The sequence below is a fragment of the Lampetra fluviatilis genome, chromosome 21, assembly GCF_964198595.1.
Source record: "Lampetra fluviatilis chromosome 21, kcLamFluv1.1, whole genome shotgun sequence".
Lineage (NCBI taxonomy): Eukaryota > Metazoa > Chordata > Hyperoartia > Petromyzontiformes > Petromyzontidae > Lampetra > Lampetra fluviatilis.
The window spans coordinates 7776109-7798955 of record NC_136295.1 but is presented as its reverse complement, the minus strand read 5'-3'; the positions used below and the strand labels follow the sequence as shown (position 1 = coordinate 7798955).

The following is a 22847-nucleotide window of genomic DNA, read 5'->3' as shown; positions in this document are numbered from 1 at the left end:
GGCGAGATGCCAACGATGATTTTTTTTTCGTCGTCTCCTCTCCTCGGTCGGCGTGCGTTGGTGGCGCTCAGTCGACTGGCTGTGCGTGTTTTACTGTGGGAGCGGCGGTTTGCGCTTCGTGCGCCGGGAGAGTTCGCAGTCGCTGAAGTCCGTGGCGCGTCACCCGCAAGGGACGGCGCCAATCGGAGGGCTACGAGGGCAGAGGTCGGGGGGTCGGCACGGTGGTCACGGAGGTCGGAGGTCAAATGGCTGCGCCGGCGAGGACCGTGATCTCCGGGTTCTCAAGCACGACGAGTGGACACTGTCGGCCGGGTAACCAAGAACTCGCATCGAGATCCCACTTCGAGATTGTTAGGCTCACACAGGGAGCCGTACTGAGACACTGAGGCATTTACACTCACACTTCCGATCAGCACGGTTAGCTATGTACGGTGCAAAAGAAGTTCAACATGCATACTAAACAGGGATCCATAGACTCACACGGTTGTGATCAGGTATATCGAACTAAAATAACCCATTGTATTGGGTTCTGCACCTAATTTGGCCAGATTCCAACTCTGAGAACTAAAAGCGTCGGTTTGACCATCACTTGACAAACATTGCTCTCACATGGCAGAGCGGGTGGGAAAGTGCTGCCCTCTGCTGTGTGGAACAGAGGTCACTTAAAGAGATCTCAGAGGTAGCTCTTCGATATCCACCTCCCACGTGCCGTTCTCTCAAAAGATCACCCTCTGCTGTGCTAGAGATCGGAAAAATGTATTTGTCTCGTGACGCAACGCCGAGAGCGTAACTTGGATTCAAATGAACAGTTTACAAACATTGTGCCACCATCCTGCAATGCATGGTGGGTATGCAGAGCAAAGATGATTGCAAAAATAACAATCGTGCCTGGAGTGGAGGTAAGAGAGAAAAGATTTAGGGCTCGGTTTAGGATTATGTTTTTTTATTTTATTCCTTCTCTGACCTACCCACACGGAAAATGATTTGTGTCAAGGGTTGGCGGCGGCTCAGAGTTAAGTTCGCGAAGCAATGACCGGAGGAATTTAGTGAAATTTCATTCAAATGCGTTTCATACCACACTCCCGATGAAAAATGTTTTACACTTCAGATTAAATGTCGCATTTAAGTCGGGGGCTTTATTGCCACATTCGTTAGAACGAGCCCGGTGGGAGGGGGGGGGGGTCTGAAAATAAATTAGAAATTCAAGTTCACGCGGCCCGAGAGCTATCCGCGTTCGTCGGCCGTGATGTCGATCGATCCGTCGAATTTCCACAAAACTAAAACTCTTGAAGCGACAGCGACTCTTCGTTGGCTGTGCCCGCACGCCGCGTGGAATCGTCGCGCACACGTCCGGCAGTCCCAATTCTTCTCCCCCCTCCCTCCCCCTGCCCTCCCACCTTCTCCTCCCCCTCCTCCTCCTCCCCCTCTTCTTTGTGCAACCAATGTTGCTACAGAGCAACAGCTGGTGGTAGAATTGAAATGTTGCACGGATCTTCTAGCCCTCTGCTTCACAAACGCGCACTGATCCAGCGTGGTGAAGTATGGTCAAAAACTCTCATCACCAACACCGAGTAGGAAGGCCTTTTTTGCAGCTGTGTGTTGACATAGGACAGTAGATTGGCCATAACTGTTTAAATCCATTCCTTAATTATAATTTTTTAATACGAGATTTCTATTTTAACATAAGGTCTTATTTCGACGTGGGTTTGGGCATTGGGGATCGCGGGACGATAGCGACGGCGGCGGCTTTGCGGAGGGCTTCATCCGGCAGTGGATTGTGCATGGCCGCTTGGGCGACACGGTGGCGAGATGTTAACTACCTCGCCTGGTCCACCATTGGTACCCTCATTTGCCAGTAAAAAATATGATAATTGGTTTTTTAACCTTTTTATCTGGCAACAAAACTGACACCTTTTTTACGAGTTCATATTTTTTTTTACTGGCAAATGAGGTACCAATGGTGTAAATGCTTACCCCGAGCTCTCATACTCTGATGGTGCATTGTCTTTGAGTTGTGCGCCTTTTGGCGTCATCTGGTCCAACACTATGTGAGACTAGGCTCTAAGGAAAGCTGTCTCGGGTGTGGACAAATCAACTTCAAGGACAGTGCATACATTATCGGAGTTATGTTTTTTGTTTGCATTATGACTGCAAGTATTGTGGTCTATGCAAACATGACTCCTCGTAAAAAAGATGCCAGTTTTGTTGCCATATAAAAAGGGTAAAAAACCAACTACCTCGCCTGGTATACAGGAGGCCATGGGTTCGATCCCAACGCTGACACCTGCTGTTTATTTGGAGTTTGCATGTTCTCCCCATGATCACGTGGATTTTTCTCGAGGTCCTCCGGTTTTTCCCTCTACATTCAGAATCAACGCGCGTTTAGATTATTTGGCCGCTATACATTTCCACGTGATGGCCAGCTCGCTTCTAAAAAAAGAGCTACATAGCTCCTCAGTGGGCCACACCGGGTGACAATCGATGGAGTTGAACCCCCCCCCGTCACGTACCTTGTCCTCGCAGTCGAGGGCGTCGTAGGTGCTCTCCTGGAACACCTTCCATCGCTCCAGGAACTCCTGGCCCAGGCCCGAGGCCTGCTCGCTCAGGGCTCGGCCCTTGACGCCACCAAACTCCAGGCGCTCCAGGCGAGAGAACTCTAGGGCCGTCTGGAAAACATCCTGCAGCAGCAGCAGCGATAGTAAACTTAGTAGTGGCAGCAAGAGCAGCAGCAGAAGCTGTAACAATATAATTATTAGTGGAAGCACCGGCATCAGCAGCATCAGCAGCAGAATCAGAAGACACAGCAGCAATAGCAACATCCCCGACCTGGATCTGCCGCAGGCGCTGCAGGCTTAGGTCGAGGCGAGCGAAGGCCAGCTGTGACGGGAAGTCCCAGGGCCTGGCGGGCCCGGTGGGCCCGGCGGGCCGCCCCCCCACCGTCGTCACCGGCGGCGACGGGGGGCGGGCGAGGGCGTCGCGGCAGCGTGAGAACTCGTCGCGGAACTCGAGCAGGAGGGCGGCGGCGAGCTTCACGCGCTCCAGGCCCTCCTCCACCTCGCCCGTGAAGAGGCCGTCGGCAGAGAGGTGCAGCGCGGCCTGGGGGGGGGGGGGGTGGGAGGGTCATCGCCACCGCGGCGCGGCGTACGGAGAGAGAGCGAGAGAGAGATGGAGAGAGCGGAGAGAGGAGAGGAGAGGGAGAGAGAGAGAGACGTGTTGGAGAGATGTATTGAGAGATACAGGGAGACATGGAGAGAGAGACGTGGCGAAAGACAGAAAGATAGTAAAAGAGAGATGGTGAGAGAGACGCACAATGGCGCACGCCGCACCGGCGTTGTGACGTCGTGACTTTGTGACATTTCACAGTTGCGACGTCGTGACTTTGTGACATTGTGACATTGCGACGTTGACGACGCCCCCGGGCGGGGACCTGCCTGCTGGATGAGCAGGTTGGCGATCTCCTGCAGGAGCACCACCACGCGCTCGGGGCGGCCGTAGCGCTCCGAGCGGCTCCACGCGAGGGTCACCCCGCGCAGCAGCGGCGCCAGCAGCGGCGCCGCCGCCGGCAGCTCGGCCCGCTCCAGCGCGTCCAGGTGGCGCGCCAGCGGGCGCAGGTGCAGCGACACGTCGCGGGCCTCCTCCAGGCCTGCGGAACGCGGTGGGGACGGGAACCAGCGGCCAGACGGAGAGGCGCGCGGTGAGAGCGGCGGGGGAGAGACGTGGGTGGGGGGCCGGGGGAGGACATGGAGACACACAATTGGAATTAGCGGGGAAGCCTCACCGAGTCTCAAGACTTTTTTTCGGGAGGGTCCTGCCACGTTCGCGTAGTTGGGGCAGGAGGGGGGGAAGATGATGATAATGCCGCTACTCTGTTGAGTGATTTTCAGTGCAATTCATCAGCATTTGTGGATGTTTTGACCAATCGCGGTTACATTGTGTGTGTGTGCGCTACCAACCCAGCAACCCGGGTTCGATTCCCGCTCATGGCCAACACCAGTGACGGTTATCTGAACCGGTTATCGTCCTTCCCTAGGTCGACTCAGCCTCAAATGAGTACCTGGTGCGGTGTGTAAACATCGCCACTGGGGAGACAACGGCGGTCTGGCGTGATGCTGGCCACCCACCCCCTCGTGTATCGTTCTGGTCTTCAAAGGTGCTCGCTAACAGCACTTGTCCCCTACAGTCTGTTAAGGTGACAGGAAGCCGGAGAACCCGAAGGAAAACCCGTGCAGAAGTCGGGTGAGAGAGAGAGCGAGAGAGCGTACAAACTCCACACGGAAAGGCGCCACGAGTCGGGAATCGAACCCCGGCGCTTCTTGCCGCGAAGCACGAGTGCTTGTTACCCAATGCGCCGCTGTGGCCCCCTAATCAATACACTTGCCCGCGGCCCCCCTAGTCAACACACTTGCCTGCTGCCCCCCCTAATCAACACACTTGCCTGCGGCCCCCCTAATCAACACACTTGCCTGTGCCCCCCTCATCAACACACTTGCCTGTGCCCCCCTAATCAACACACTTGCCTGTGCCCCCCTAATCAACACACTTGCCTGTGCCCCCCTAATCGACACACTTGCCTGCGGCCCCCCCTAATCGACACACTTGCCTGCGGCCACCTCCTGGCAGATGTGCTGGAAGGCCGGGCAGTAGCTGCTCTCTGCCCTCTCCAGCACCCGGGAGAGGGCCCTCACCCTCGGCGTGTTCAGCTGTGGGCACGGGGACATTCGTTCATGCCGCGGGAGGAATCCGATAAAGCTGTCAAAAGCTCCTTCTTTTACTTCCGCACGCGTTGTCAAGTCGGGGTTACGGGGTTCAGAACGTGACAACAACAACAACAACAATTAAACAGTGCAAAAAGGAAAATATATATACACAAGCGGAACACCTTCACTACGTCTCCTCCAGTGGGCAATTATTCTTAAGAGCACTCATTAGGGCATTTAGGCACTCCATCCTCCTTTCCTGCAGGAGTATCAGAGCTTAGGAAGACACCAGGTGGTTGTAGAGTTTATTGAAATCGTTGATTGAAACGTGCCGTTTAGACAGGCTTCCAATGCACTCTAATCCGTGATGTGTGTTTGTGCTGGTGTCAACCCCCTTTCACACCCCCTGCGTTGTCTACCTGAATCGTCTTGTTAATAAAATACTTTTTAAATAAATAGAAATACAAATACAACTAAACTATTTTACGTGACCAAGCAAAGCCCATCTATAGCTATTCACTTATTTATCCACACATACAGACAAATACAAAGGTCCCCCGTGTAGCTTTTGAACAAAGGCTGTTGGGGGAGGGGCAACCTGCAGGGTTCTCAAATGCAGCGCCAAGTTGATGGTCCCAAGGTGGTCACCAAAGGTGAACCACCCACAACCACCACCGCGATTGCGATTGATTGATGGCGGCGGTGGGCGGTTAATTGGTCGAGGCGGATATGCGACGGTTCAGATGCGTGACGCTGGGGCCGCGTGGCACACCGGAAGAGCGAGTGGCTCGCGCTCGGAAAGTTGCGAGGTTGAAACCCTCGCTCGGAGTGGACTCGGCTCATCGTCCCCCTGGGGTCGACGGAATGACTGCGACCACTTCGTGGAGAAGTCAACAGTGGTTGTCCTGTTGGTCGACTCACCCCCACCCCCCCGGTATATGAATTTGCACCAGTGGCTCAGGGCTGTCAACAGGAGATGAGCTCCAATGTGGGAATGCTCATTTGAGCAGCAAATCACTCTGACGTTTGACGCTTTGTTGACTGGAATTCCCGGTCACTGATTGACGCTGGCGGTGGTGGTGGTGGAGGTGATGGTGGTGGTAGTGGCAAGCAGTGGTGGTACTGGCGGTGGTGGTAGTGGCGGTGGTGGCGGTGATGATTGTGGTAGCAGGAGTGAGGGTGTTAGTGTAGTGGTTAGCGCTCTGCGCTACAAACTTGGCGACCCGGGTTCGATTCCAGCTCACAAGCCAACACCGGTAACGATTATCTGAACCGGTCCTGGGCATCTCCTAGGCAGACTCGGCCTCAAATGAGTACCTGGTGCGATGTGTAAACATCGCCACTAGGGAGACAAAGGCGGCCGGGCGTGGTGTTGGCCACCCACCCCCTCTGTGTGCCGTGCCGGCCTTTATAGGTGCTGCAAGCTCACAGCACCTGCCCCAATAATCTGTTAAGGCTATACGGGGGATCTTTGTCTTTGCTGGTGGCGATGGTGGTGGCGATGGTGGGGATGATGATGGCGGTGGTGGTATTAGTGCTAGTGGTGGTGGTTGTATCAGTGGTGGTGGTTGTATTAGTGGTGGTGGTGGTGGTTGTATTAGTGGTCGTGGTGGTGGTTGTATTGGTGGTAGTGGTGGTGGTTGTATTAGTGGTCGTGGTGGTGGTTGTATTAGTGGTCGTGGTGGTGGTTGTGTTAGTGGTAGTGGTGGTGGTTGTGTTAGTGGTAGTGGTGGTGGTTGTATTGGTGGTAGTGGTGGTGGTTGTATTAGTGGTCGTGGTGGTGGTTGTATTAGTGGTCGTGGTGGTGGTTGTGTTCGTGCTAGTGGTGGTGGTTGTATTGGTGGTAGTGGTTGTATTAGTGGTAGTGGCTGTATTAGTGGTAGTGGTGGTGGTTGTATTGGTGGTCGTGGTGGTGGTTGTGTTAGTGCTAGTGGTGGTGGTTGTATTGGTGGTAGTGGTAGTGGTTGTATTAGTGGTAGTGGTGGTGATTGTATTAGTGGTAGTGGTGGTGGTTGTGTTAGTGCTAGTGGTGGTGGTTGTATTAGTGCTAGTGGTGGTTGTATTGGTGGTAGTGGTTGTATTAGTGGTAGTGGTGGTGATTGTATTAGTGGTAGTGGTGGTGGTTGTGTTAGTGCTAGTGGTGGTGGTTGTATTGGTGGTAGTGGTGGCCACACCTGCTCGTCGATGCACTGGAGGTTTTCGGCGCGAGCCGACCAGAACTCGAGCTCCGCGCGAGGCCCCGGGTGGGCTCCGGCCCTGAGCGCTTGTGCCGAGTCGCTGGCGAGCACGGCGCGGATCTGTCGGCTCCACTCGACCACCGTCGACTCGACCGCGTGCACCACGAGACGGTCGTACGGCTCGGGCCTGGCGCACCCCGCCCCGCCACCACCACGACGCCGGCGATGGAAGGGACGGCAATCGGCGACAAGTTGAAGGGAGTCGCGCGGACGCGGAGAGGGAAAGAGAGAGAGAGAGGTAGAGGGGTTAATTCGTTCATCACGTCAGACACGTGACCCTCACCCTGACAGCGTTCGCGTGTCTCGAGTGATGTGTTTGAGGTTGGGGTGGCAGCCCTGCAATTGACGGCTCATGCCCAGCAGCGGTGCCGGCCTCTTTGGGATTACATTTGCCCCCCCACCCCTCCCGCCTGAGCGTTATTATTTAAGAGTATGTAGGATGGACAGCAACAGGACAATTAAAGGTGTGTTGTTCGGAAAAATGGAAGCGGAAAGAGAGGAAGACCCAACAGAGCATTGGTGCCAGAAAGATGTCACAGGACGGAGGAAAGTGGAAACAAAAGACGAAATGTGGATTCTAGATTTGAAGCTTTCGTGACTGCAAGGAATCATATTCTTAGGTTTTTTCGGTAAAGTCACGTAGGTAAAACATCAAAATTAATGAAAATAAAATAAAATAAAAACAAAAATCACGACGTTTCGGAGGCAACACAAGTCTCCGTCATCAGGTGGGACCGTCACAGCCGAATTAGCATCACTTGATGCAGCTAATTCGGCTGTGACGGTCCCACCTGATGACGGAGACTTGTGTTGCCTCCGAAACGTCGTGATTTTTGTTTTTATTTTATTTTCATTAATTTTGATGTTTTACCTACGTGACTTTACCGAAAAAACCTAAGAATACGAAATGTGGAGTGGACACCCACGGGGGCTATCTGCTCATGGATCGTGATGATGACGATGACGATGAACAAACTCAGTTTCTTAAAGAGCCTTTAATACTGGTAATCTTTTGTTTTTTATATCTCTTCCTCTTGCGCATTATAGACGGATGTTACACACACACCGCGGAAGTGAGAATGTGCAAAGTGCCGCTTGGGGAAAGGCGAGAGCAGGCAGACTCAGAAACGAGAAGATCGGAGGAACGACGACGAACGACGTCGTCGCTCGATGACGAGATGAGAAGCGCGTGACACAGAGGCAGCGGCGGCGGGGTGACGCACCCCGATGGGGAAGGTCCCCGAGAACGTGGGTCGCACGCAGCGATGCGCGGATGGACGCGCCAGGCGAGAGACCGAGAGGCGAGAGCAACGGACGAGAGAGAATGTAACTAGATTTTGATTTCACCAGGTAAGGTCCCACTGAGCTATGTAGCTCTTGATCAGAAGCGACCTGGCCACAAGCGATAGCTCAACGAAGAGGCTAACTGCGTGGAAATGTATTACAAACACTCCAAAAGGACGCTGATTCTTAACGTGGAGGCGAACAACCGGAGGACTCGGAGAAAAATCCACGCGACCACGGGTAGAAAGACACGCAAACTACAAATATACAGCAGGTGTCAGGGTCGGGATCGAACCCACGACCTCCTGTATACCAGGCGAGGTAGTTTACATCTTGCCACCATGGCAGTGCCCGAGACGTTTCTATCCATGCGTGTGCGTGTGTGCGTGCGTGTGTGTGTGTGCGTGTGTGTGCATGCGTGCGTGTGCATGTGTGCGTGTGTGCGTGTGTGCGTGTGTGTGCGTGTGCATGCGTGCATGTGTGCGTGTGTGCGTGCGCGTGCGTGTGCGTGTTCGTGCATGCGTGCGTGCGCATGCGTGCGTGTGCACGCCGGAGGCCGCACTTGTGGGGCATCTCGCGGACGGAGGGGCTGCGTGCCGAGCGCGACCGCTGGGCCAGGCCGGGCAGCGGCAGCAGCGTGCGGCCCTGGGCCTGGCCCCGCGCCGCCAGCGCGTGGCCCCGCAGGCCCTCCACGTGCCTCTCCACGTCCTGGGCCACGGCGGCGGGCCACGACGCGTGGTTCTGCTCGTTGGACAGCACGGGCACCACCACCTTGGGGATGGAGAGAACGGGGGTGGGGGGGGGGAGATGTACGTGAGAGTGTGTGTGTACGCGTGGAGCTGAGTGGACTTGCTGATGACTGGTACCAGCGGTGTCAAGATCGGCCTCTGTGGAGGAGGAGGCTCGTGAAGGACAGTTGGAGGCAGTCGCCCTCCAACAACAACGGAGGGCGGAGGAGCGACGCTCACAACAACGAGCGGAGCGCCGGGTGGCTAAAGCACAGCAAGTTGGTACAGTAGTGGGCACAGGTGGTGCATCAGCCAGTCATCTCAGTCATCTCGGTCATCTCGGTCAGTCGACCCGTGGCAACTGGGTCTGCCCCGTGACCTCCTGCCAGCGGGCGTTCGACACTTCACGTGGCCTCAAGGTGCACTTGGCCTGGCACAAGCATCGTGGTGACGTCACCGCCACTTAGTGGCGAATGGCGGTTGTTGTTGTTGTTGTGTACGCATCAGCCATGGGGAGCGGTAGTGTAGCGGTCAGTGTGCTGCACTACGAACCTGGCGACACGGGTTCGATTCCCGCTCACGGCAAACACCAGTGACAATTATCTGAACCGATCCTGGGCCTCCCCTAGGTCGACTCAGCCTCAAATGAGTACCTGGTGCGATGTGTAAACATCGCCGCTAGGGAGACAAAGGCGGCCGGGCGTGGTGTTGGCCACCCACCCCCTCGCGTGCCGTGCCGGCCTTTATAGGTGCTCGCTAACAGCACTTGCCCCTACAGTCTGTTAAGGCTATATGGGGGGTATTTGTCTTTGTACGCATCAGCCAGTCGTCTCAGTCAGTCGACCCGTGGCAACTGGGTCTGCCCCGTGACCTCCTGCCAGCGGGCGTTCGACACTTCACGTGGCCTCAAGGTGCACTTGGCCTGGCACAAGCGTCGTGATGACGTCACCGCCACTTAGTGGCGAATGACGGTTGTTGTTGTTGTGTACGCATCAGCCATGGGGAGCGGTAGTGTAGTGGTCAGCGTGCTGCGCTTCGAGCCCGGCGACCCAAGTTCGATTCCCGCTCACGGCCAACACCAGTGACGATTAATTATCTGAACAGTCCTGGGTCTCCCCTAGGTCGACTCAGCCTTAAATGAGTACCTGGTGCCCACGCCCTCGTGTGCCGTTACGACCTTCATAGGTGCTCGCAAACAGCACTTGCCCCAACAGTATGCTAAAGGCTATACAGGGGATCTTTGTCTTCGTGTGTTTGTCGAACTTCTTTCGCACCGTACGCAGCCAACCGCCACTCGAAAGCAACAGCAGCAGCAGCAGGAGAAGCGTCAAGTTACGTCGCCCCGCTGAAATTCCACCGCTCCGATGACACGCACCGTCCGTGTCATCGGAGGAGGAGGAGGAGGCTCGATTGAGACGAACATGCACGCGGCCCTTGTCAACGCGCCAACCGAAACAAACCCAGGCTCTCGTGTTTCACGGAGAGGTGTGCGCTCGTGCATTATACATTGGACAGAGATAGAGAGAGACAAGAGGAGACGGAATGAACATTAATCACTGTGCAGTCACTGGGGGTGCGGGGGGGGGCTTTCCAGGGAGTGTCGCCATTGTGTCAATATCGCTGCCGAGTGAGAGCCCATCTGACCATACTTCACCGGCACGCCTGTAAGTTGCGAGCCGGTGAAGACGGAAAGTTCTGGAGATTTCTCCCAACGTGGTACGGGCAGCCTAAAGCAGCTGGTTCTCAGTTTGCACACCCCTTGATGATGATGATGGAGTGGTCGTTTTAAACTTGATATGATGGTGACCCATCATCATAATCATCAGTCATGATTAATCCACTGCTGGATGATGGCCTCCCCAAGCCACCACCAACTCTCACGATCCAGCGTTGCACCACTCTACCCATCATACAGTATGTATGTGTGTGTGTTGAACTTCTTTTCCCACAGTACGTAGCCAACCGTGCTAATCGGAGGTGCATGGGAGGACAGACAGCAAACACAAAAAGCAGTTCTCAAGAAGTGAGTTTCCAATGTAGATTATTGAAAAGTGCACAGCTCCAGTGGCTTCCTAATATCGGAAGGAAGAGCGTTCCAGACGGCCACAGAAGCGCACCTGAGCACGCGCGATGCAGCGACCGTCTTTGTTCGATGGTCAGTCAAAAGTCGCTGCCGCTGCGAGGATGAGTGGAGTTTGCATGATGCTGGGGTATGTTCCTTGACGAGTACCTGGCATACGAACTGGATGACGTCCTCTCCGACGCATTTCATTCCTTAGCTGCCACTCGGTTATTATTCTCGACTTTCGTGAATGATGATCATCATCATCATCATCACCCGAGATTTTAGATGATGACAATGATCTTTGCTCGAAGCTTCAACCGTGGGTGATGATGGTGGTGATGAGCGTTTCATTCAGCAGATACTGACTGACTGACTGAATATCTCTGACGATGATGATGATCATGATGATGATGAATCCTATTTACAGAATTGGGAAAATTCACCAATTCCCCCCCCCCTCCCTCCCTCAAGAAACATCATCAACCTCAATGTCACTAATTATTTAAACGTAAGCAAAAATATGTGAATGGTTAGCAAATTGCATTTCTGAAGTGAGAAATAGTACCACCTATATTCTTGGTTCTTTCGGTAAAGTCACGTAGAAGGGAAATAATAAAATAATACAAATATAAAATATTTTTTATATTTGTATATTCTTGGTTCTTTCGGTAAAGTCACGTAGAAGGGAAATAATAAAATAATACAAATAGTAAAAATATTTGATAAATAATAAAATAATGCACATATAAAAAATATGTTTTTGTGTTATTTAATATTTGCATTATTTTATTATTTCCCTTCTACGTGACTTTACCGAAAGAACCAAGAATATGAATCCCTGCAGTCACGAAAGCTTTAAATCAAAATAGCACCACCTGTTACTTCATGTTTTTTTTTTAAACAGACTCGCAACATTGCGTGGTAAAACTAAACCAAACCTTGACAATGTTTAATTTCACCAGGTAAGTCCCACCGAGCTATCCACATCTCAAGTGACCTGGCTGCCGCAAATGATAGCTCACCGAAGTGGCTTATCGCGCGCGAGTTTATCGCAGCCAAAGACTCTGAACGCACGTTTCTAAATGTGGAGGGGAAACGCCAGAGGAAAATCCACGTGACCACGGGGAAGAGAGAGACACGCAAACTCCAAATATACCAGGCGTTATGGGGTCGGGATCGAACCTACGGGCCTGCCCCTGCGTGCCAGGGTGAGGGAAGGCAAACATCTCACCACCACCAAATGGTTATCCGCAATACAGGTTTTGTTTGGGTTAGATCGCGTAAATATATAAATATGCCGTTAAACCCGCCACCAACTGACACAGCCAACTAGTAAGGTTTGTCACGTAAACGGAAACGTAACAATCCCTTACTAGCACAGCACACCGGTGTGTTGGAAGAGCAAATCCGCAACATTCACAATCTGAGCACGACGTTTCGCCGCTTCATCAGGCGGACAGATTCGTGGCGAAATCCTCCCGTTGGCTACGTGACCAAAGTGCGATGGAGGCGCCGGGCGGAGCCGACGAAGACGAGGTTTACTAATAGGTTTTTTCCCCTTTTTTCTGGCAACAAAAACTGACACCTTTTGCAAGGAATCATGCTTACATTAACCACAATACTTGCAGTCAAGAGAAAGTTGTCTCTGGTGTGGACCAATCAGTTTCAAAGACAATGCATAAATAATCAGAGTATTGTTTTTTGTTTGCATTTGACTGCAAGTATTGTGGTTAATGTAAGCATGATTCCTTGCAAAAGGTGTCAGTTTTTGTTGCCAGAAAAAAGGGGAAAAACCCTATTAGTATATTTTGGTACTGGCAAAGGAGGTCCCATGATGAAGAGGAGGTTGTCTTCTGCCCTCGGCACCAGTGCTCACACACCGGTCAACAGCGAGCGAGCGAGCGCCTCGACCCTATGGGCAAACAACCAAACGACGGCCGCTCTTATTTGAACAGGGGGCCGGACCGGCTCGCGAGACGAGACCTCGGTGAGGAATCGTGGTTTTTTGTTGTTGTTCATGTTGTTGCTCAACCCCAAGCGGTGAGAGCAAACAACGGACCCCCCTCCCCTCCCACAAAGCAGTGTCCAGCGAGCGTAGTCGTGCGCTATGCGCGGGCGTGGTGTTGGCCACCCCCACGCCGTTCGTGTGCCCGTGCCCGGCCTCTATCGGTGTTACTCGCTCACAGCACTTGGCCCCCAACTGTTGGGGGCTATATGGTGCTGGGGAGAGGGGGGAGGGGTCTTTGTCCGTGCAATGTGGGAGGCGGTGGCGCAGCGGTGAGCGCGCTGCGCCACGATACCCGTGTGTGTGTGTGTACCGCGTGTGTGTGTGTGTGGTTACCATGGGAAATGCGTGAGCGGTGGTGAAGCGCATCAAACCAGGTCGATTGCCGCTCACGGCCACCAACACCCGGTGACGATTATCTGAACCGGTTCCTGGGCCTCCCCTAGGTCGACTCGGCCTCAAATGAGTACCCGGCGCGGTGTGTAAACATCGCCACTGCGGGGACAAAGGCGTGCGTGCGTGCGTGATGCTGGCCACCCAACCCCCCCTCCCTCTCATGTGCCGTGGCCGGCCATCACAGCACTTGACCCCACAGGTTGTTGCAAGCTGTTCGTGGCAATCCTTGTCGTAGCTCTTTGTCTTGTCTTCACGCGACGGGTGGCTAGCGCACTGTGGCTACGATTCCTTCCACAGCTGGGCCCATAAGTTCTAGATTTGAAGTTTTCGTGACTGCAAGGATTCATACTCAGGTTTTTTCTTGATGCAGTAATTTTAGCTGTGACGGTCCCACCTGATGACGCAGACTTGTGTTGCCTCCGAAACGTCGTGATTTATTATTTTATTTTATTTCCATTATTACTTTTATTAACTTTTAATTTTATATTTTTTTACCTACGTGACTTTACCGAAAAACCCTGAGAGTATGAACCCATCAGCCCAGGTCGGGGTGTATAAAACGTCAGTTCTGAGTGAAAATTATTCAACAACAACAATTTTTTTTTTACAAAGGAAAGAAGCTCCGTCCTCTTTCAATAGAGGCGCATGCGCAGTACGCAAAGTTGATACCCCATCAATGTCACTCGATAGGGTAAAGAAGCACTTCGTGGATTGGCAATGGGGGGGCATGGCGAGCAAGCGTTCTGGGTGTGATCGGGAAGAGCAGGCGGTTGTGATGGGCGGCACGCGTATGCAGGATGGCGTGGGAGTGGGGGGGCAGCAAACACGGGTAAGAGAAGACCTAAAGCCCGACGGTGGCGGTGACGGCGACGATGCCGATGATGATGAGACCGTCAGAGCAGTTTTCGGAGGACGCGTCGTGTCAACCGCGCAACGAGAGGAAGAACGTGGAGGTCGGGCGTCGACTGACCGTGCATCGGCCACGAGATTCTGGCAGGAGGGAACAAAGCGGTGGCGAGGGGGAGGGGGGTGTGCGATGTCACCGTCGTCATTGTCCGTGACGACCTCTTGACCTTGCCCTTATAAATAATTACAAATGAGGCACAACGACGCGGAGCAGAATTCGCCTTGCCCGGGAATCGCACCCGCCGGGTGTAACTCAACACAGCAGCGACGTCCACCACCTGCGATCCCACGAGGACCCGACTCACAGCCGCCGTGCGCTGCTCTCAGCCACTTGTTATGCCTCTCCCTCCTCCTCTCACACAACCGCCGAGGGGACAATTAATCCTTCTCCCTTCCGATGACGGACGCGTACATCATCAGTTTTTCATCCGATTCCGTTCCGATGACGTACGTGTACATCATCAGTTGGCGCCAGCTCTGTCGTAGAGTGCGGCCCGTGTCGCTACAGTTCTCTACGGTGAGTGAACGGGGACCCCCCCCACCCTGCATATTGCAGACGTCTCGGAACGGGAAAGGGGTTAAATAAGCCCCTCTGGGTGTGTTTAACGCAGTCACCTCCGCGTCTGCTCGTGTCACTGCACAATACACGGTGGCGAGCGGAACTTTTTTTTGTTTTGTTTTTGAAATCCATCGTGTCGTACTCTCTTGCGAATGCCGTAGGGTTTCGCGGTGGTGCCGTACAGCTCTCTGCATCCCTCGAGGAAGCTCCCGGCACGCGGTGCGAAAAGTCGCACATCGCGCCGAACGACGCGCTGTATGACCCGACCGCACGAAGGTCGTCACATGTTTGTAATCGTTGAGACATTGCTTTGTTCCTACTGGCAGCCTGCAACTTCTTAGGACGTGACCGTCCGTCTGTCCATCCCTCCCTCCCTCGCTCCCTCCAGCCAGCCAGCAAAGCTGTGAACTAATAAACGGATGATTGTGTATCTCCTGCACTTGGGAGGGATACACGGCCGGGGTGGTAATGGGTGGAGCGGGGAGACATGTCATCAAATGAACTTGCCAGGCTCTGTATATTCCTACCACCACGAGCACCCCCTCCCCCGTCCCCCACCCCCTCGGCAAACTAAACTGACCTTGCCAAAAGGAACCGAACAAACAAAGCAGCGGGGGTGATGGGGGGTGGTTCCCAACGGCAGAGTCTTGAATACCCAGCGAGAAAGTCAACATCGACCTTCGAATTAGCAGCAGCAGCAGCGGCCGTGCCACCCACGCGTTCGCCTGGCACGGCCGCATCCATCGGTTGGCGGCTCGATTAAGACATCCCGATTAAGACAACCCATTTGTAACGCGAGAGGAGGGAGGGGAGCGAGAGGTGCAGGGCGGTGGGGAGGGGGTAGCTTACCTTTCAACACTTCTCACGGCAACAAACCAATTGTTGTCGCGTTTCGCTCGGCGCGTTTCGTGAACGTAACAAATTGGACGCGGGTGTCGTGCGTGGCCGAGTCTCGGATAGGGGTTCGGGTGGCAGTCTGGACCGAGGCCATTTGTGTTTGTGTTTCTTTTTATCTCTCTCTTCCCCCCCCCCCCCCCGGTCTGACAGTTGCCAAAGCAAACGCGGAGCACAAATGGGGCGGACACGAAATTCACCGCGCGGAGGCGGCGGCATTGGCAGCATCGGCCGCCAAACCGACAATGAATATTTCACGCGTGGCGTCAAGTGGCCGCACGTGCGCGTGTGCGCGCGCGCGATACGCGAGCCGCTGTTCGGGGACCGGTCCGCGTGTCCCCCGGGGAGGCCCAAGCCAGAGGGAGGGAGGGAGGTAGCGAGGGAGGGAGGGAGGTAGCGAGGACGGACGGTCGGTCGGTCGGTCGCTCAGCCACCCAAGGAGCGTTCTTAAACGAAATCGTCGCTGCGATTTTGTTTGGTTTAAGCTTTGACTTAAAGCTTTCTTGAATGCAGGAATTCATGTTCCTCGGGTCTTTCGGTAAAGTCACGTAGATAGGTTCAAAGAAAATAACCAAAAATAAAAAAAAACTACGACGTTTCGATCGCAACACAAGCGCTCCTGATGACGAACGCTTGTGTTGCAATCGAAACGTCGTAGTTTTTGTATTTCTTAATATTTTCTTTGACCCTATCTACGTGACTTTACCGAAAGACCCAAAGAATATGTTTCAAAGAATATGTTTTAAAGAAACGAGGGGTGGGGAGGGGTGGGGAGGGGTAGGGAGCGGTGGCGCAGTGGATAGCGTGCCGCACCGCGGGCCCAGTCGCGTCGTCAGCGTCACGGTCTACAATTTGCCACATTTTTCTCAGAATTACGCCTCGCAAATTACTCGACTGGGATTACACGACACGCAGCCACATTGTTGGGTTTTATTTTGTTTTTTATTTTATTGCGGGACTGTGCGTTGTCTTGGCGCGATCTGGGACTGTTCTTACTGGTGATGTGCTGCCTTGACCAAGCTTAGGAATCGGTGTACTAACGCGATTTGAACTATACTCTTAGGTTATTTCTGTAAAGTCACGTAGGTAAAAACTAAAATTAAAATTAATAAAAGTAATAATAGGAATAAAATAAAATAATAAATCACGACGTTTCGGAGGCAACACAAGTCTCCGTCATCAGGTGGGACCGTCACAGCTAGATTTACTGTACCAAGTGAAGCCTCACTTGATACAGTAAATCTAGCTAGAAATCTAGCGATTTGAACCAATATTCTTCATCTATTTCACGCAATTATTTTTAGTGATTTTCTTACCTTTCCCACACGTTTGCACTCCTATCGTGCTTTTGCATTGTTTCGCTGTTGTCGCCTTCTGACCCGTCCCGACTGGACATCTGTGAAAAAGAGCTTCACAGCTCATCGGATTTCTCCGCGATACGCAAAGATCCCGATTCGGACTGTCCCTTACTGTGCAAACACGTGTCGACTACCTCCGTTTGTGAACCGCAGCAGAGTCCTCCTTCGTGATAACCTCGCGGCTAATCGCGTGGCGCGAGCAGAACATCTCCACCACGTTTGTTGTTTTTGTTTAAGAACCTGGCCAACCCGCGGGTTCGACTCCAGTTCACGGCAAACCTCGCTGGCGACTGACACAAGAGGCAATCCTGCACACCCCCCCCGCCACCCCTCCAAACTTTCACCCACCGGCACTGACCAGCGTGGTGAAGAATGGTTAAAAAAATACACCTGGCATCACATGAGTGGGGGGGGTGGGGGGGGGGAATTCCTTCAACCATCGGATGATTCTGAATAGCTGAAGTTATTTTATTATTTTATCAAGATCCAGGCACCCGACGGTTGCCACCACAAAGATCAATTTAATGCGGGGCATGTCGTGGGGCAAAGAAGAATATCTCACAATGTGAGTGGTGCATTATTATGTTATTATGCAAATGCAATAAAAAAAGACGTGGCTTTCAATGTTTCCTGGGAAAGACTGACAGAGTGTTTTATTCCTCAACCAGAGAACGTTCCTGGGAAAACCGGGACAGGTGGCAACCATTGGGCACACGTAGATGATTCATGTGACTTGTCCGACACCAGCTTTCTATTGGCATTCGTGTCGCACTCTTCAAATGAGTGGCCAAACCACTCATCTTCAGAAACAAAGTGAATTTACACCCAGATTCAAAACACTTCATAATCTCAAAGTCCCATCCTTACTCAGGCCTCGGCTGAGAAATAACAACATTCAAGATTTTTATACTAAAATATTTGGGGGGTCAGGAAATCCACAAATTACCAAATTAAGCTTCTTCCATTGAACATTTGTATCATATTTGGGTTTAGTGCCCAAGGTACAGAACGTTTTAAAACTAAACTGTTTATTTTATTGTATTTTACCAGGTAAGGCCCACTGAGCTGTATAACTCTTTTTCAGAAGCGACCTGGCGACCACAAATGACATCTCGACGAAGTGTCTGATCACGTGGACCATTTATAACAGCCACATACTCTAAACGCGTGTCCATTCCAAATGTGGATGGACAAACCGAAGGAGCCGATTATATTTTGTCGCCAAATTTCAGCTCTCTAAGTTATATTACAACATTAGATGCTGCATCGACGCAAACCCGCAACCGTGTGCCCTGTCCCGTACGCGATAATTTCGTGGCCTTTTGACACCGCGTCGTTTATTTTCACCAGAGGTGTGGACTCGAGTCATGTGACTTGGACTCGAGTCAGACTCGAGTCATGAATTTGATGACTTGCGACTCGACTTGGACTTGCATAACAATGACTTTGTCCCACCTATGAGATGTGGACTCGAGTCATGTGACTTGGACTCGAGTCAGACTCGAGTCATGAATTTGATGACTTGCGACTCGACTTGGACTTGCATAACAATGACTTTGTCCCACCTCTGATTTTCACCATACTTCATCATACTTGACCATACCCTTCTTTCGGTAAAGTCACGTAGTTATAAATAATAAAATAAAAACAAAATCACGTCCTTTCGATTGCAACACATGCAATCATCATCACCAGGTGGGAAAACCACAGCAATACATTTGTTGTTGATAATTGTTTTTTTTACCCTTTTATCTGGCAACAAAACTGACACCTTTTTTTACAAGGAGTCATGTTTGCATAGACCACAATACCTGCAGTCGTAATGCAAACAAAAAACATAACTCTGATAATGTATGCACTGTCATTGAAGTTGATTGGTCCACACCCGAGACAGCTTTCCTTAGAGCCTAGTCTCACATGGTGTTAGACCAGATGACGCCAAAAGGCGCACAACTCAAAGACAATGCACCATCAGAGTATGAGAGCTCGGGGTAAGCATTTACACCATTGGAACCTCATTTTTTTTCTTCTGGCAAATGAGGTTCCAATGGTGTAAACATTTGTTGTTGTTGCTGAAGTGGGAGAGAGATCCCGTGGTAAGAGGTTATTATAGGTGCTTATATATGGGTTGGTGAGTGCGGGTTGATGTAGCCAACCGAGCCTTGACCTGGGAATCAAACTCGGGTGCGCCGGTGTCGGAGTGCAGTGCCATGCGTTGCGCCACCACCGCAACCCTGCTAAGCTCCCCCTTCTCTGATTTGCGTATTTGAAGGATTTACAAGGCGAGGGAGAGAGGGGGGGGGGTCTCTAAAAAAGACGGACTGTGAAAACACCGCCTCCTACAAGCGAAGCAATCTTTCACCCGCCACACATTCACCACGGCAACCACCCACACACGCGTGTACACAAAGACAAAGATCCCCCCCCCCCCCCCCGTACAGCGTAGCCTTAACAGACTGTTGGGGCAAGTGCTGCTCGCGGAGGCCGGCACGGCACACGAGGGAGTGGGTGGGTGGCCAGCACCACGCCCGGCCGCCTTTGTCTCCCGAGTGACGATGTTTTTTACACATCTCATTTGAGGCTGAGTCGACCTCGAGAAGGCCCAGGACCGGTTCAGATAATCGTCACCGGCGGTGGTGGCCGTGAGCGGGAATCGAACCCGGGTCGCCGGGTTCGATGCGCTCCATCACCACTCACGCATTCACCATGGCAACCACACACACACACACACGTGGTACACACGCACACGTGGCACACACGCACACGGTACACACACACACGGTACACACACACACGCGTGGTACACACACACGCGCGTGGTACACACACACACGGTACACACAGACACACGTGGTACACACAGACACACGTGGTACACACAGACACACGTGGTACACACAGACACACGTGGTACACACACACGCGCGTGGTACACACACACACGGTACACACAGACACACGTGGTACACACAGACACACGTGGTACACACACACACACACACGGTACACACACACACGGTACACACAGACACACGTGGTACACACAGACACACGTGGTACACACACACACACACACGGTACACACACACACGGTACACACAGACACACGTGGTACACACACACACACGGTACACACAGACACACGTGGTACACACAGACACACGTGGTACACACAGACACACGTGGTACACACACACACACACGGTACACACACATACGCGTGGTACACACACACACGGTACACACACACACGGTACACACACACACACGATACACACACACACACGATACACACACACACACGATACACACACACACACGATACACACACACACACGGGGAAGGCGGCAGTGCTGGCGGCGGCAGTGCTGGCGGCAGCAGCAGCGGCGAGAGGTGGTGGTGGTGGTTGTGGTGGTTATTGTAGTTGTTGTTGCTGCTGCGGTTGTTGCGGTGCTGATTTGCGACGGGAGCGTTGGGCGGCCTTACTGCCCGGCAACGACTCGTGGCGAGTCGCGGCACGTGAACACAGTGACACGCAGACGCCGGCCTTCATCAAACGAAGGCCACGGGGCCACACACAATCACGGCCTCCCCCCATCCACGCACCCCTCCCCCCAAACAACCTCCCACTCCCGCACCTCAGATGAGCACGGTTGGGCTACGTACGGCGATGAGCAATAAGTTCAACATTCTAACCACTATGACAATGAAAAAAAAATGTTTTAGCAGGTAAGGGGCCGTCCATAAATGACGTCACGCGATTTTGGACGATTTTTGACCCCCCCCGCACCTCGTCACGCGGCGTCACAAAAAGTCAGACCCCCCCCTCAAATATGACGTCACAAAGCTCTGCCCCCCCCCCCCCCCAAAAAAAAACACATGCTTCAAATCACTTTAAACTATTGTCATTGTAGTGCGTATTTAATGTGGTGGTGCACTCTGATGTTGTTGGAGAAAACCTTTATTGAAAAGTCTACTTAATTAAGTAAAACGTGTTTATATTGATTTAAAGTTGCGCATTTTGATGTGACGTCACATTTCTCAACCTCCCCCCCTCGTCAAACATCGTCACAAACGTCTGCCCCCCCCCCAGGTGCGTGACGTCATTTATGGACGGCCCCTAAACGCGCGTTCCTAAATGTGCGGGGAAAAACCCAGCATGGATCCGGAGAGAAAAAAAAAATCTGCGCGACCTCCGGGGAGAACATGCACACTGCAAATATACAGGCGTCAGTGTCGACCTCCTGTATACCTGGCGAGGTAGTTAACATCTCGCCACATACACAATCACCCACCCCCGGCCCCACCGTTCTTACCCCGTCACCCACAGACTCTGCATGCCAGCCCAAATATCTCTCTTTTCGGATTTCTCCACCCAAGGCCAAAGTTTCACGGCTCAAGTCCCGTCCATTATGTGCAGTTCCTCTTCATTTCGTCCCCACGGCAATCCCCCCCCCCTCTCTCTCTCGTCACGCCGTCGAGCAGAGCCTCCCCCTTCTACCACCTCCTCTCGGCCTATCCACCACCCCCCCACCCCCCACCAACATCCGTCCTTCTAGTGCCCCCTTCATCAGCGAGCCTTCTCCTCTGACAACAAAAAAATGATGCACAAGTCTGAGGTTTTGTCTCCTCTCCATTGTCACAATCAGACATCGCTCTCCTGCTTCCTTCAAGAGCCCCCTCCTCTCTAGTGAGGCATCCTCTCTCACAACGTGACCACCATCCGCCCCCCCCCCCCCCAATTCAGAGCTTTTGTCTTCTCCGAACCGTTCCGGTGAGAATTCCTCTCGCTTCGTTCCTTCAAGAGCCCCCTTCAGCAAGCCCCGCCCTCCTGCCTGTGACGTCACGGTGTCAGATGGAGTGGGGGGGGGTACGGTGGGGTGTGCCCCTGGCCCCGCATCCCCCCCCCTCCTCCCCCCCTATTGACGGCCCGGTCTTAGCCACAAGCTCACTCACTCCGGAGCTAATCGAGTGCGGTATTTGTTTGTGGAAGCACGCGGCTACAAGCGGTGTCGGGTGGGTGGCGTTTGAGTTGCAAGGCTCCGCCCAGCTCCACCTAGCTCCAGCTCCCGAGGTCGCGTGGAGCCTCGGACTCGAGCTCGCTTGGAGCCTCGGCCACCGCAACCATTTCCGTCTGCAGAGCTGGGCAGTTGGTGCTGTGGCACCAAAAACAAATCTCTGCGATCCTAGATTAAAAAAATACAATAACGGTGCTTGTATTTTATTACTTTTCTTGTTTATTAAAAAAAATAACGGTGCTTGTATTAAAATGTTATTGTTTTTTTTTTAAATAACGGTGCTTGCAATTTAGATGGACTCTCAGCTGACGCTAAATAAAGAGCGCCCCTCCCCCCGCAGCCTTCCATCTCACTAATCAAACGCACCACGGACACGCGTTGGAAGTGGCGTCGTGTGGTGGTTTGTGCACCGAGCTACGAACCTATTAACCCGAGGTTTGATTCCCCGTGCACGGTTAACATCGCTGCCGAATTACAACTGAACCCGTCCTACACACCACCCGCCCTCCCGCCCGTCACCAATGCGCGCTGAAACAGCAACGGTCAACGCAAAAGAAGTCACAAGAAACGACGCAACATGCCGAGGCCCTCATATCCAGCAGCCGTGGATCCGCAAGGCGCCGTGAACAATTTTTTTTTCAATCAACCACCAACACTGCCGCTGGCTGCTACCACCGCCGCCGCAATGCACGCATCGTCG

At 52.9% G+C, this 22847-nt stretch overlaps 1 protein-coding gene across 1 annotated transcript in view; it reads right to left on the bottom strand.

Annotated features, from left to right (window-relative positions):
• Window positions 1-22847, bottom strand: part of DNAH11 (dynein axonemal heavy chain 11) — a 152520-nt gene that overhangs the window by 125069 nt on the left and 4604 nt on the right. The window contains exons 2-7 of the mRNA XM_078865799.1: window positions 8781-8989; window positions 6872-7061; window positions 4601-4700; window positions 3432-3643; window positions 2827-3096; window positions 2511-2678 (exon numbers count right to left, since the gene is read on the bottom strand). Coding sequence (XP_078721925.1) covers window positions 2511-2678; window positions 2827-3096; window positions 3432-3643; window positions 4601-4700; window positions 6872-7061; window positions 8781-8989 — 1149 coding nt within the window. The remainder of the gene's footprint in view (window positions 1-2510; window positions 2679-2826; window positions 3097-3431; window positions 3644-4600; window positions 4701-6871; window positions 7062-8780; window positions 8990-22847) is intronic.